The 15573-nt window shown below is 32.9% G+C and overlaps 1 protein-coding gene across 2 annotated transcripts; it reads left to right on the forward strand.

The window, feature by feature from the left end:
- Positions 1 to 10558: 10558 nt before the first annotated feature.
- LOC110634571 (receptor-like protein 9DC3) lies at positions 10559 to 13771 on the forward strand. 2 transcript variants are annotated; one of them, XM_021783621.2, is made up of 2 exons: positions 10559 to 13332; positions 13559 to 13771. In XM_021783621.2, exon 1 carries the CDS (start codon positions 10699 to 10701, stop codon positions 13294 to 13296), a length of 2598 nt encoding a protein of 865 aa, XP_021639313.2. In that variant the 5' UTR covers positions 10559 to 10698; the 3' UTR covers positions 13297 to 13332; positions 13559 to 13771. The 2 variants fall into 2 exon arrangements, with proteins under 2 accessions (XP_021639313.2, XP_057989212.1); XM_058133229.1 differs by having other exon boundaries at positions 13567 to 13771.
- Positions 13772 to 15573: the final 1802 nt, after the last annotated feature.

Raw genomic sequence — 15573 nt, forward strand, 5'->3', positions numbered from 1 at the left:
ACAATTTAATTCCTATCAAGACTGTTAATGGCATAATGTATGGGATTACCATGCAAGAAAATACGAACTCTGACATCATTATGGGCCAAGAAAATGGGCCTAGTGATAGTAACCAACAAGGCCATCTTAACTCTGCTACTGGCTGACTAATAATGAATTTGACAACCGCATTTTGGTGTTGGACAAGTCCAAGAAATGACCTAGAGTTGCAGCTCAACAACTCGATAGTTCAGGCTTGGTGGGTGAGTTTTCGAACCTTATGTAGACTGGCGAGATTAAAGATATGATATCGATGGGACCTAGTCACAAGCCTACTTGGAGTCATAAGTTACCCCTGTTAGAATTGTCAAGGGCTTGGCAACTCTTGAACATTTCTTACTCTTAAAGAGCTTCTTTCATTGAATAAGCCTTCTTTAGTTTTTCTTATGGAGACTCTTGTCCACACAAATAAGATTGAAGAAATAAAAATGCAACTTCATTATGATGTTTTTTTTTTTTTTTTGTGCTGTTAATAGATTGGATCGTAGTGGGGGTTCAGCTATTTTATGGACAGGTAAGAATTCTTTTTAAATAATAGGGCATTAATAATTCTTTTTAAATAATAGGGCATTCGCATAATCATATTGATCTCTTTGTTACTGTATTAAATGGTACACAATGGAGGTTTACTAGCTTTTTATGGCCTTCATGAAATAAGTAGACTCCTGGAATTTACTTAGGCATTTAGCAGATTTGTCTACCCTTTGGTGGGTTTGTATGGGTAATGGTACATTTACTAGCTTTTTATGGCCTTCATGAAATAAGTAGACTCCTGGAATTTACTTAGGCATTTAGCAGATTTGTCTACCATTTGGTGGGTTTGTATGGGTGAGTTTAATGATTTACTTTCTTCTGATTATAAGTTTAGAGTGTAACATCCTGAATTTTTAAATAATTATTTTATGTGTAAATTTTAATATTTTAATGCATTAAATATTGTAATATTTAATTTGAATTTTTTGGATTTTTAACACTGAATTTTTTATTTTTCAAGATAATTAATTTTAATGATTTTTAAAAATTAATTGAAAGACCACATGGTAAGTTTGAAAATATTTTTGAAATCCATAAATTTTTCTGAGTTTTTTGTAATTTTTTTAAGAATTTTTGGACATCATTTTGGAACTCAGGGCAGAGCAAACATTAAATTTCAGGTGTCTTGAATGGGATTGGCCGAATCAAACAGAATCAGCCCTTTTCTTTTTCTCATTCTCTTCTCCCGCGCGCGTTTGGCCTCTGCCTTCTCTCTTCTTTTTCTCTCTCCTCTCTCTTCCCCACTGCTAGCCACCACTTCCCCCTCCTTACTCCCTTGCCGTCACCCCACCGACAAGCCTTCCCCGCTGCCGTCGCGTCTCCTTCTGGCCAGAAACGCCCAAAGTCATCTCTCTTCATGCACGCCTTTTTGACTTCTCTTGCCATTTTTGGAATTTTTCTAGCTACCAATTGAACCTTGTCTTGTCCCCATTGTCTTCTACACCTCGAGAGCTTTCCATAGACACTAATTTTATCAATTTTCATCAAGTTGTTTGTGCGAATCGAGCCCGAGAAGTTTTAGCCCTTTTTGATTTTTGAGCTAGATTTCTCCCAAACCGTGAACCCACACTAAAATTCCAAGACTATCAGCACGTTTTACTCGTAGAGAGCTTTACAATCACACAAATTTGAAATTTTTTCAACACTGAAAATTCGGCAGGTCTCATGAACTTACCAGTGACTTTTTCGAGTTTTTAAAAAGTCCTTTTAATTAAATAAAAATTATATTCTAATTCTTGATGTTGTAGGCTTCGCATAGATGTTCTCGTTTCAAAGAAATTTCACTGACGATCGATACCATAATTTCTAAGCAGACACGTGGGCTGCCAGACCCACTTTAGAAGTGGGTCAATATTACAATGCTTTCCACTATTTTCAGGCTCCCCGGACGTGTTCCAGGTGTCATAATTGGCATACGTAGACCCAAACTCCAAATGCCCAATTTTACCTAAGGTTGAGTTTAGAATAAAATTTATAAAATATTTGTGAGTAGCTATAAAATTATTATTTTAATTGTATTAGTATAATAGCATTGTTAAGGACTGTAAGGCATAATTATAGAATTTTTGGGGTTAGATTGAATAGTTTTTGCAAAATATTGGTTTTAAGCCTAATAACTGAATAGTGTAAATACGTCAGTTTTGATTATTTTGATAGGCCTAGGAGGGGCAATATGTTATTGTTGTTGTGGGCCTAAGGCCTTTGGATTTGGAAGTGTTTTTAAGTTATTTTGTAGGTTGGGTAAGTTTTAGGTACAAGGGAAACTCTACAAGATTTACGGTATAAAATTTAGGGTGTCTTTAATTTTTTAAGTCCTTTATTTTGTTTTATTATTAATAATTCATAAATATAATTATTTAAGTGATTCGACTAAGCCTTCTTCTTCTTTTCAGCCATCCTAGTGACTTTGGGATAATCTGTGAGTTGATAGTAATTTGAATTGTAATTTCAATATTATTAATTTATATTTGAGGCATGCTCATGTATTCATATATATGTAAGTATTTAATTAGTTACATGTTAGGCACGTTCCTTTGCTACATTTATTGATGAGCTTGTTTGTGGATGTCGCCTTAAGGTAATTTGGAGTTGTGTGTATATGTTGGCGTGAATATGGTGTTGATATGGATATAGTAGGATAGGTAGTCGTAGCTGAAACTTGACTCGCTGGGATCTAATCCTTATATATGGATAAGTCGAAGTGAGCACGGTTTTGAGTTGATCTCGCTTACCCCCGCACTTGGATTATTAAGCGAAAATCCGGCTTGGATTGACCTCGCTGGCAGGTATTGGATTAAGAGAGTTGTATAGGGGATCAGCTCCCATACATGTATTGATGTGACACACGGGTATGTGCGTGCTCCAAATTATCTTTTGTGTGAATATTGCTTGAATTGTTTGAAACTATGTGAATATGCTGCATTTCATACATAGAAATATATTAGATTTAGATAGTTATAGAAATTATATTTAAAATCAATATCTTACTCTATGAGTCGAACGCTCACCCATGTTCAACTATTTTTTCTCAGGTGACAAGTGAATTTATTAAGATTAAATTGCTTTCTTTTCCTGTAGGTTTAACTAGAAAAAATTTAGTTTTACTTTTATTATCTTTTGTTCAATTCTAGAACTCTGCATGTACCAGTAGTTGTATTATTTTTATTTGGAGTTGTAATAACTTAATTTTCTGGAGTGTAAACTTATTTGTGCGAGATTGTATGGATGTATGTGATATTTGTCATTGTGGATGGAGGAAGCTGAGCTCCCAAATGTTTGGAGAGCTGAGCTCCCAAATGTTTGGAGAGCTGAGCTTCCCAGATTTTTGCTATTATGTGTTACAGGTCAGGGGAGTTACTACTCCCAGTTGGATAGTCTAATTTATGGCTAAACTCTATCCGTTTATTTTTTTGGAATTGGGCTACTGTTATGGGCCTTATGTATGGTTTAGAAATAATTAGGCTTACTATGAGCTTCGAGAGTTTTATGCTGGCCCAAGTTCTAGTGTCAGTCTGGCCTATGGAATCAGGTCGTGACATAGGGGTGCTGCCCATCCTATCAATCTCATTAATGGTTTTAGGGAAGCTATTGAATCTTGTAGTTTGATTGATTTACCTTTAATGGTTTTTAATTTACTTTGGGAAAAATGTAGAGGGGTTGACCATTGGGTGCAGTAAAGGCTTGACGAGGCTCTGGTTAATCAAAGTTTTCTAGATATTTTCCCTGATTGTAAATTGAGTAATGTAATTGCTCCTGGTTCTCATCAATCACCTATTTTGTTGGAGCTTGAATCTAGACACAGGTTGATAAAGAATAGCTGATTCCGTTTTGAGAATTCTTGGTTATTGCAATCAAATATTCATGATGTGGTAGGACATAGCTGGGCTGCTCATTCTTCTAGTCCTTTTCTTCATCACCTTCACTGTTTTTGTCAAGATTTTTATAATCGGAGCAACCATTTAAATGGTGATTTTAAAAGGAAGATAGCCAATATCAAGAATGAGATGGTAAGGGTGAGAGGTAATGTTGATAATGAGTATGAGGCGACTTTACTCTCTCTTAAGGATGAGATAAATAGTATTCTTGCTTAGGAATAAATGTATTGGAAGTAACAGTCTAAGACATTTTTGCTTCAACAGGGTGATAACAATACTCATTTTTTTCATGCTCAAGCTTCTAGTCATAGACATACGAATCAAATTGTTGCTTTTTAAGATGATGAGATGGTGTTTGTGATAATAAATGTGAAGGTATGGGTTAGGTGGTCTTTAACTATTTTACAAATCTTTTTTTCAGCTGCTAATGAGTCTTACGAGGAGGTTATTAATTTGATTTCTCACAGAGTTAATGCTTTGGATAATGACCATTTGCTTGCTCCTTTTAATTGCTAGTGAGATAAAAACAAAAAGGTTGCTTTCCAAATGCATCTTGATAAGGCTCTCGGGCATTATGGGCTTAATCCAACCTTTTTATCAGAAATTTTGGGATATTATTGGTGAGGCAGTGGTTCATAAATGGCAGTACTAGTTTGAAAGGGGAGAGTTTCTAATCATCTAAATGACACTATTGTGGTTCTTATTCCAAAAAAAAAAAGGAGTTCCTTCTACTCTTAAGGGATTTGAGGCTTATTTCCCTTTGTAATATGATCTATAAGAGATCTTGGCAAAAACTATGGCAAACCAGCTTAAAAAATTATTACCAACTACCATATCTAGTCTTAGTTTCGGTGGAGGGGTCGTTCGAGAAGGTGAAGATGGCCTATGATAGCAAGGGAAAGATATGGAGATGGTGGCAAGTTTTGGAGCTTGGAAACAAAGTGCATTTTTAGCACATAGGGAATTAAAAATATTGGAAGGTAGATGAAGAAATTGTCCATGGATGTAGTGCTGTGATTGAAGTACTCTGAGGAAGACATAGATGTTCTCTAATTTTTTTTCCTATAAAAAAACATACAACTATCCTCATACAACAGTACGACTGAAGACAATTGGGTGCTTAGAAACCTAGCCCTGAAATAGAGAACCCAATCTGCACATGTTCCCTGTTAATTCTCCAAATTGATTTTTTTAATCGGAATTCTCTAAGTTTATTATTTAAAATATTCTGTCACTTTCATTGTTCTTTCTAAGGATTGATCTCCTTGTTTGTCAGTCGCTAGTAGCGATATTGCCACTAGGCTCCACCTTCCCGTCTTATATGCTTTTTTTTTCTTTTAAATTTTCTAAACTTCTTCTCGCTTTCCTTTAAATTACAAACTTGTCATTGTACACTCATTAATCAAATGTCGGCAAAAGCATCTAACATTTTGTTTATACAAAAAATAATTAATTTATTTATTAGTTAATTTTAGACTTAAGAATTAATTAAATTAATTTTTATGAAATTTATTTAATTAATTTTATTTTATCAATTTAATTAATCTGTGACTTAAAATAATTAATAATTAAATATTTGGTGGTCATTGGTTGGTGATCTGAAAGAGGAGAATTGGTAGCGGTTTCAATTAGTGGGCAGGTGACTACAAGTGGCTGCAAAATGTGATAAAGTGTATTTCAGAGTTTTCTGGATACCTGTAAAGAAAGTTATAAGAGTCAGATATGCCGCAATATGAAAACCCTCCCAATACATCAAATAATAAAAACTCAATTAGACTCTAGCAGTCTTTTATCATTATTTTATCAGTCTTTTATTTTTTCAAAGTTCTTATATTTAATTTCAATCTTTGTACTTTCCTTTTAAGCATGCAAAACATTCAATTGTAGTTCACTTGCCTTTAATTAATTGTTATTTGTAAGATTGATGAAACTGCATACAGTAGAGTCAATTCCCATAATTATTTGATCCGAGAAGTCAGAGCGCAATCCTAGGTGATATTCAGTATCTGGCACGTCCACACAACAGTAAGCTATGAGACAGCCAAATTGCTTCTCTAAAAGGAAATAATTTTTGACACGCTTAGTGGGACTCATTCTCACACAGTGTCAAAACAATAATCTGCACCACTATTTTTCTCGAAAAATTAGCAAATAATTTTTGGCACGCCTAGTGGGGCCAAAGTCTAATCTCGACACACATCACCACTGTTCTTCATTAAATTAGCAAATAATTTTTTGCATGCTCAGTGAGACCAAAGTCTCATCTCAACAAACATTACCATTGTTATTCGCTAAAAATTAGCAAATAATTTTTAGCATGCCTAGTGGGACCAAAGTCTGATCTCGACATGCATCAACACTGTTCTTGGCGAAAATTTAGCAAATATTTTTTGGTACGCCAAGTGGGACTAGATCTTAGTTTCACGCATCTTTCAAAAATAACAAACACTATTGTTCTTGTTTTTTTGCAGGCAACACCATGCCTTCGAAAACCAAAAGTATTCTTGGCAAAGAAATCGCCGAGTCTCAGGACACGGAGGGAAGTCTTACTGCAGAATGCCTGAATGTTCCAGTTCCTCTCATGGTTGAACGCCATGAAAGGAAGTCAGGCCCTCAATTAGTGTACAATGAGGTTTTGGCACTATTGGAGATGGGTTCCACTGGACATGTCAAAAATTATTTGCTTGGAAGACAACTTAGCCTACTTAAAGCTTAGAAAATGCGAGCGTGCCAGATATTGAGTGTATCAACTGTGCACTTCTCTCAATTCTTTTAAATAATTGTGAAAACCTGACTAGATTGAACGCAGTTTCGCCAAAAATCTCACTTCAGATTAAATAGTAATAGTAACTATATTAATTGCTAGAAATTTAAGTATAAGACTTGAAAAATAAATAAAATATTAAAAGATATATAAAATTAAAAATAGATAGACTGCTGGAGTCTATTGTTGTTGTTGAATTAGTTGGGCCTTGAACATACATAGTAGAATACATTTATAGCAGCACCTAACTGACCTTGTGAAGGTGCCGGAGCCAGCAACTTCCCACGTCGCATGTCCTGCAGTTACTATAACTCCCTTGCACTGGTTCTTTAACTATTGATAACTTGCCCATGATTCGATAACTTATTTGAGTTACCTAGTTTCCTATAACTCTTTTTAGTTGATAACTAGCAAAAATAATAATCAAATATTTATTTTATGTCTTATAATTAAATTAATATAATCAAATTAATTAAATTAATTTTACAAAAAATTAATTTAATTAATCACAAACCTAAAAATAATTAATGAATTGATTTAATTAGTTTTGGTGCAATCAGTTCTATAATGCATAAGATTAATATTTACTAATATGTTCAAAGTCATAGTTAATTTATGGACCAATGACCAGAATAATCATGACTCTTGTGTTGGTGGATCATTTTAACCATATAATTAACCATCATACTTATTAATAGCAATAATTATAAATTTATAAGTTTGGATATTTATAAGTTTAATATTTACTATTAATAGCAGTACTTATTCAAAAAATTTAAATTAAAATATCCCAATAAATGCTGTTGCATATACAGTTTTTTTTTTTTTTTTTTTTATAAATTAATCCTCTTCCTCTTTCATTATAAAATGAGCACTGCATTATCTATAAATTTAAAAAACTCAATACAAAGATTTTTTTTTTTTTAAACTAAACTCAATATAAAGATGAAGCAATATTTATTTACAAAATTAAATGAATAATATCAGTCGCAAATTTTAATCTTATTTAAAAAATGAACAAATATAATCATAAGCAATTTCTTCAATCATGTTTATGTACATGTTAATTTATAGAATTCGATAAGCAACTAACTTTAAACTATCAAAATTGGGTATTAATAATAAATTTTGTAGATATAGTATCTTGAAGCTATAATATGTCATGAGATCTTTAAAGCAACAAATTATATAATTAATTTTTTTTTATAGTATAATTAGATATTTGTAGTTTATTAATAATAAATTTATTAAAATTGGGTCGTTAAAATTAAAAAGACATGAAAAATTAGAGATTAGTAAAACAATAAAATATATATCATACAAAACTAAATATATATTTAAGTTGATTAATTCAAAATTTGCATAAAAATTGAGATCATTAATTTTATCTATTTGTACATACGTAAATAAAATATTTTTTTAATTAAAGTAAAATAGAGGAAAGTAAACTGAGAGGAAATATTAAGAAAAAAAACTTATATTTACCTATGGAGAGGGACAGTAAAAATAAAAACAGAAAAATCCCATTTGATTTTAAATTATGTAATAGGAAATTATTTGGTTAACTTATATTTAATTTTCATCAAATAATAACTATCAATCAAATTTTTTATGTGTAAATATAAAAGTTCGAATAATTAATTTTTAATTGAACTTTTGTACATATTTAATGCTAACTGAATAATTTTAATGTTTTAATTTAAATCATATTATGTAAATTATAAATTATTAAAGACCAATAGAAAATTTGAGGAGGCTAATTAATAAAAAATAAAAAAATTACTACACTTATTTAATATTTTTCATAAATATTTGTAAAGATTAATACAAGTTTTCATAGATTAATTAATGAAAAATAAATAAATTTTATTATATCTTTAAAAATGTTTAGGGACTGCGAAGGCTACACATAGAAATTATTGTGTAGCTTATTTGAAAATGATCCATGAATTAAAGATTTTCAAAATCATCTACGTAATCTAGGAAAAATGCAAAAAAAAAAAAAAATTCAAATTGAATTACAACTATTAGTTCGAATCAGCCAGTTTCGATTCTAATTCAAGAAAGGAGGAACCATAACCGTCTCCGTAGACCAGTTCTGGCTTGGTTCAAGGACCAAAACTATTGACCCGATTTGGTCCTAAGTTTGATATGGGCCTGTCCTAGGACAATTCACGATCTAAACTGGACTGTGGCCACGTCTTCGCCCCTACCACCAAGCTGTGATTAATGACATATAAGTCTTTGTTCGTTTGTGGTAATTGCATCCCAAATTCTACATGTTTTTCTACTTTTATTTTCTTTGATTATTAGGCATATCAATCAATTTCTAATTTGAATGATGACTTAACTCTATTCTTTATCCTCTTCTACACCATTCTTTACGTATAATGAGAGAAAGTTAATTTCTATGACATTTATTTCCACGAGCATTTAATTAGATGGATTCTCAAGTCATTACATGTCTTTTTAATCATAAATGTTGATATTATACTGATACAAATTAAAAAAAAATTATGCTTCTCCAATTGGAAAGAGGCCATACTCAATTCCATTGCCGTATAATCCTGACTTGCAGGTTTTACTTCTAAATAGATTATTCTATCAACTATTTCTAATATTAGGCTTAATTTTACCCACCTTCCCTCAACTTTGAGGGTTGTTTCATCATATTATCTCTTAACTTAACAAAAATACTTAAATTTCAATGTAATACCACCTAAAGTCCCTCTAGCCAAATTTTGTTGGGATTCCAACTAAAAGCTGATATGGACATGCCTAGGTTGATTAGACATAATAAAAAAAAAATTGAGTGTTTGGTTTGTCCAAAGATAAAAAAAAAGAAAATGAAATGAAAGAGTTATCAATAATGTTTCAACCATAATAAAAGAGATTGTTCTCTCCACATGGCTAAGAGAAATATTTTTTATTGTGCCTAATTCACCTAGGCGTTTCAGATCAGTTTTTTACCAAGGTAATAGAATTTGGCCAGAAGGACTTTAGTGACATTTAATTGAAATTTGAGTATTTTTGTGATACGAATTGAAGTTGAATAATGGTAATGAAACAACCTCAAAGTTGAGGGATAGTGAATGAAATTAAGCCTGATCAGTAATTATCAACCAATCGTTTTGTATATACTTTGTACCTAACATTGCCGCCAATCTTTAGCACCACCTTTACTTACGAAATGACGCCATCGGTAAAGTTGCTATTAGTAATTGATCGGTAAATATTGATTTTAATTTTAATTCTTTTTGCATCCTTTGTTGTTAGTAAAGTGTCAGTATTTACCAATGAAATGTGGTAGTCAGTTAATTTCTTAATTGAAGCCATGTAAAGTCTCCTTAATTTACATTTGAAAATAGAAGAGCAATATTAGTAGCTAAAGAACTTTTTTTGCCCCCAAAAGCAAGTTCACAATTAGCTTAGCTAATACTTACCTAATGCTTCCATGAATTTATTGGTTAGATGTTTGAAATAGGCAAGTCAAGTCAAGCCTCATATTGGAATTCCTCGTCTTCATGGAAAAAAGAAGCAAGGGTAGGAAAGAGTAAAAACTAAAGGGCGTGTGTCTTGGGTAATTAGAAAGGTAGGCCCTCCATAAATTGGAAAATGTAGGAGAACTAAATACTCTTATAAATGAGGAAGGAGAACTAAATTTAGTGCTCCTTGCATCGTAGTCGTATAAAATTGGGCCCTCCATAAATTGCGGAAAATGGGTCCTACATTTATGCGAGTGAAAGAACACGGAAGTATTGTATAATTTGCCCGATTGATAGTCTCATTCACGGGATTATAAATAGCAATGCTCATACACATCTTTCTTATCTCAACTTTCTAATTTAGCTTTCCTCTTCCACTTCAAGAGAATGGGGCGTCTATTACTATTATGGCTTACTCATTTTCTCTGCTGTCTTTTGTTTCACTTGCATTTCCAAAGCTTTTTCTTCTTTATCTTTTTCCTCCAATTCCTCCTCTTCACCAATGCTTTGCCAACATGACCAGAGTCTTGCCTTGCTCCAATTCAAGAAAACCTTGATCATGCCCTGGTATTCTCCTTGCCTCACAGATTCTTGGAAAGAAGGCACAGATTGTTGCTGGTGGGATGGGGTCACTGGCGACATGGAAACAGGTAATGTAATTGGCCTTGACCTTTCTGCTAGCTTGTTCTCTGGTACCACCCGTTCTAATAATAGTCTTTTCTTCCTTCGTCATCTCCAAAAGCTTGACCTCTCTTACAATGCTTTCACACTAGAAACCGCTTTTTTCAACATGCTTGGTCAAAACCTAACCAATTTACAGGCATTGGACTTGAGTCAAGTAGACTTGTCTTTGGTTGCACCTAGTTCCTTGATGAATTTGTCTTCTTCTTTGACATCTCTCGAGCTTAGAACATGCTCCTTGCAAGGGAAATTTCCAGATATCAGTCATCTATCTGAATTGGCTCTGCTTGATCTTTTTGGGAACAATAGTCTGATACTAGATGCAATGACTTTTGACAAGCTTGTTCAAAATCTATCCAAGCTAAGAGAAGTAGACTTGAGTTATGCAAACATGTCTTTTGTCCAACCTAGTTCCTTAATGAATATCTCTTCTTCTTTATCAAACCTCCTTCTCTCGTTTTGTGGATTGAAAGGGAAACTTCCAAACAACATATTTCAACTACCAAACCTCCAATCCCTGAATTTAGCGGGCAATGATGGTCTCACTGGTTCCTTACCTCCGCATAATTGGAGTAACTCCCTCCACTCCTTGCATCTTTCCAAGACAAAAATTCCAATATATTTAGACAATGATTTTATCAGTAATTTAAAGTCATTGAAAAGTTTGGGTCTCAGTTCTTGCAACTATAGAGTTTCAAATTTGGAATTGTTAGGTAACCTGACTCAACTCACTGAGCTAGACCTTTCCCATAATAATTTTAATGGTCAAATTCCATCGTCACTGGGGAACCTGAAGCAACTCTTTTCACTTGACCTTTCCCATAACAATTTCAATGGTCAAATTCCATTTTCACTTGGGAATCTTGAGCAACTCGTTTCACTTGACCTTTCCTATAACAATTTCAATGGTCAGATTCCCTCATCGTTTGAAAACCTGAAACAACTTCACTTTTTATGCTTCCAAAACAACAAATTCAGTGGTCAAATCCCTAATTATTTTGTGAACTTCTCACAGCTTCATTTTTTATATTTATCAAATAATCAATTTACAGGGCCCATCCCTTTCCAAGTAGGCAGGCTTTCAAGTCTTTTCGATCTCGATTTATCCAATAATTTATTAAATGCAACAATACCACCTTCCCTGTTTACTCTACCTCAGTTGTTCACTTTAATCCTCAAGAATAACCAGCTTACCGGTCATTTAGGTCCATTCCATGACGGTTCATTTGTGCAGATTGATTTGAGAAATAACAAGTTGAATGGCCCAATTCCATGTTCAATTTTTAAGCTAAACTCTCTCCAAATTCTCGACTTGTCAAATAATAGTTTGAATGGCCCCATCCCACAATGTTCGAGAAATTTCAGCAGCGCACTTTCAGTATTGCATTTGGGCATGAACAATTTACATGGAACCATTCCTGAAATATTTTCAGTAGGTAGCGGCTTGACATATTTGAACTTCAATGGCAATCAATTGGAAAGGAGAATTCCGCTGTCCATCTCCAACTGTCAACGTTTGCAAATTTTAGATCTTGGAAACAATAATATAGATGACACGTTCCCTCATTTTTTGGAAACTCTTCCGGAGTTGCAAGTTCTAGTGCTACAGTCCAACAAACTCCATGGTTTGGTGAAAGAGTCCTTTGCCAATTTTTCGTTCTCAAAGCTACGAAAGTTCGATCTTTCCAATAACATGTTTAGCGGACCTTTACCTACAGAGTATTTCAATAATTTCAAAGCTATGGTGAATGTTGATGTGACTATGAAATACATGAGTGCACCAAATTCTTCTTATGATTATTCTGTGCGTCTAACACTCAAAGGATTGGTGATTGAGTTAGTGAAAATACAAACACTTCTTACAACCATTGATTTATCGGGCAATAAATTCACAGGGGAGATTCCACAGTCAATCGGAAAGCTTAAATCACTTAAGTTGCTCAACTTGTCTCACAATCAACTCACAGGTAATATTCAATCGTCATTAGGGAATTTGAGCAATTTGGAATCACTAGACCTTTCTTCAAATCTTCTTGTTGGAAGGATTCCCATGCAATTGAATGATTTGACATTTCTGGAAGTATTTCGAGTTTCACATAATCGACTTGAAGGACCTATACCTGAAGGAAAGCAATTCAACACATTCGACGCCAGTTCATATGAAGGAAATCTAGGACTATGCGGATTTCCGCTCAAACAATGTAACAGCGGGAATTGGCAACAACCAATAGCATCAAAAGAAGATGATTCCGAATCTAAAATTGGATTTGGATGGAAACCTGTATTGGTAGGGTATGCATGTGGAGTAATATTTGGTGTTGCAATGGGTTATGTTGTGTTTAAAACAAGAAAACCTATATGGTTTGTGAGGATGGTTGAAGGTGAAGGGCATCGAAAGTCAAAAAGATTCAACAATTAATATTGCTCATGCAATAGAAACTTTTCAATGAAAAAGGTATTTACAAGTAATATTTTGTAATATTTCTTGCTTCACACATCATTTCATCTTAACCAGCTTTCCTTTTTTTTTTTTTTGTTTTATTTAAATATACTTTATGTTTTTTAAGAAATAAATTATTCTTGTTGTTAATTAACACCATCTATGATCTTATTGTTATAAATTTGTATCCATTTAGCATAAATTTCTTACAATTCTTGTTGTTTCTTTTAATGAATTTTAGCTTGTCAGGTAGATGAAGAATGAATAAGAAGATGCAAAATTGTTGCCACATGAAATGAAGATACAGTCTCAGATGGATCGCACAATGTGGGGGCAAATTTAGCACAATCATTCTATCATGTATAAACGTATCTTGTTATGCTTCTCTCTCTCCTTGTTTTTCTCTGTGTAAACATTTTCTTCGATAAATAAAGTTTTTGTATGTCTGAGATTATGAGTTGCTGTGACAATTCATTTTAATTTTTTTGTTTTTGTCGATAGATAAAATACATACACATAGGTTAGGTTAACCATGACAATTTTAACAGAATTTTTGCTTAATTCATTTTAATTTAGCTATCATGTTTAGGTTGAGATCCATCTGCAGTTGACCTTAATTATATGTTGGTTGGTTATTTTTAGTTTTATTTTTTTTAATAATATCTCCAAACACATTAAACTAATTGCTTTACTTAATCTCTTTTTTATACATGGCACATTGTAAAGTATTCATTGGCAATGATCTAATGCAGATAAGAAATTTATGCATTTTTATTTGACCGCCATTAGGTTTTGGCATGTGGCCTTATGGTGGATCTAGAAATAGTAAAATTTATACATTTTCGAGCAAAAAGATTCTCCTCTTGACCCGATAGGATTCATTGTATAGTGAGGGTGGATGAGATTGTCAAATCTCTAGGGCATGGGTCTCTTCCTTCGATAACTACTCCCTAAAGGATTACATTATGGTTGGCTAGATTCCACCTCCTATAGGATGGGTTAAGGTGAATGCTGCCAATAGTGATATTCAGGGGGTGTGCAAAGCTACTTCAACTGGACTTGTGCATAATTCAGAGGACGATGGCTAGGTGAATTAGCTTGTAATTGAGAAGCTTGTGAAGTGCACAGGGTTGAGCTCTTGGTTTGGAATTGGAACTTAAGTCTGGATAGTTTAGTTGTATATTCATCTATCCTGCATGGGACCGCAGATTTTAGCTACAATAGCTCGATCTTGGATTACATTTGTCATTTGTTGAATATGAATTGAGAGGTCTAATTTCGGCATATATGTATTAAGGCCAATTCGTCTAGTGATTGATTAGCACATTATGCACATTCTTCTCCAATTAAGTTGACGGTGTTACAAGAGGCTCAATTCAAGTGGAATTCTTTAGGATAATTAATAATTAAGTCTTTGAGATGGATGCTAAAGTTGTGATGGACGCTATTCATTCTATTCAGGATGATTGATCTGAGTTTGGACAAATAATTTGTGAGTGTAAATAACTCTTATCTCATAGGTCTAACTGAACTTTGGCTTGAATTAGGCAACAAGTTAATGTAGCAGCTCATTCTTTGATTAGGGTAGCTATGTTTCATGCTATTCCCACATTTTAGTCTGAGCTTTCAAGCTCTTTATGTAATATTCTTTTATCTGATGTTCTTTTAGGTCTTTTCGCTTAACATTTTGGGTTCTAAGTTGGATGTACCCGGGAGACCTGTTGGTTTGGGTTTAGTTTGAACCTAATACGTTAAATTTTTCCTAGATTTTATTAATAAAATTATAATTTCAAAAAAAATAATAATTAAGTCTTTGAGGTATGGCAGAACATACGAATTAGTCCTTGATATGTTTTCGAGTAACAATCCGATCCTCAAAGATTAATTCTATTAATAAATAAGTCCCTGCCATCTTAATTTAAAACCATTTAATTCCTAGTATTTTGTTTTATTAACAAAATAATCCCTACATCTTTTATATTTAAGTAATTATTTATTTTATATTTAAATAATTACTTAAATATAAAAGATATAGAGACTATTTTGCTAATAAAACAAAATTTTAATGACTAAATTGTTTGAAATTGAAAAATAATTAATGGCAGGGACTAATTTGTTAACAAAATTAAACTTGAAGAATCAAATTATTACTAAAAACATGCTAAAAATTAATTTGCTAGTTTTGCTATACCTCAAGAACTTAGTTGTACATTACCCAATTCTATATTTGTTGTAGCAAAACATAGCAAGAGTTGC

This window comes from Hevea brasiliensis, chromosome 14 (assembly GCF_030052815.1).
Source record: "Hevea brasiliensis isolate MT/VB/25A 57/8 chromosome 14, ASM3005281v1, whole genome shotgun sequence".
Classification (NCBI taxonomy): domain Eukaryota; kingdom Viridiplantae; phylum Streptophyta; class Magnoliopsida; order Malpighiales; family Euphorbiaceae; genus Hevea; species Hevea brasiliensis.

What these genes read in the sequence shown, in the direction of transcription:
- LOC110634571 (XM_021783621.2), top strand. Translation starts at nt 10,699, where the DNA reads ATGCTTTGCCAACATGACCAGAGTCTTGCCTTGCTCCAATTCAAGAAA.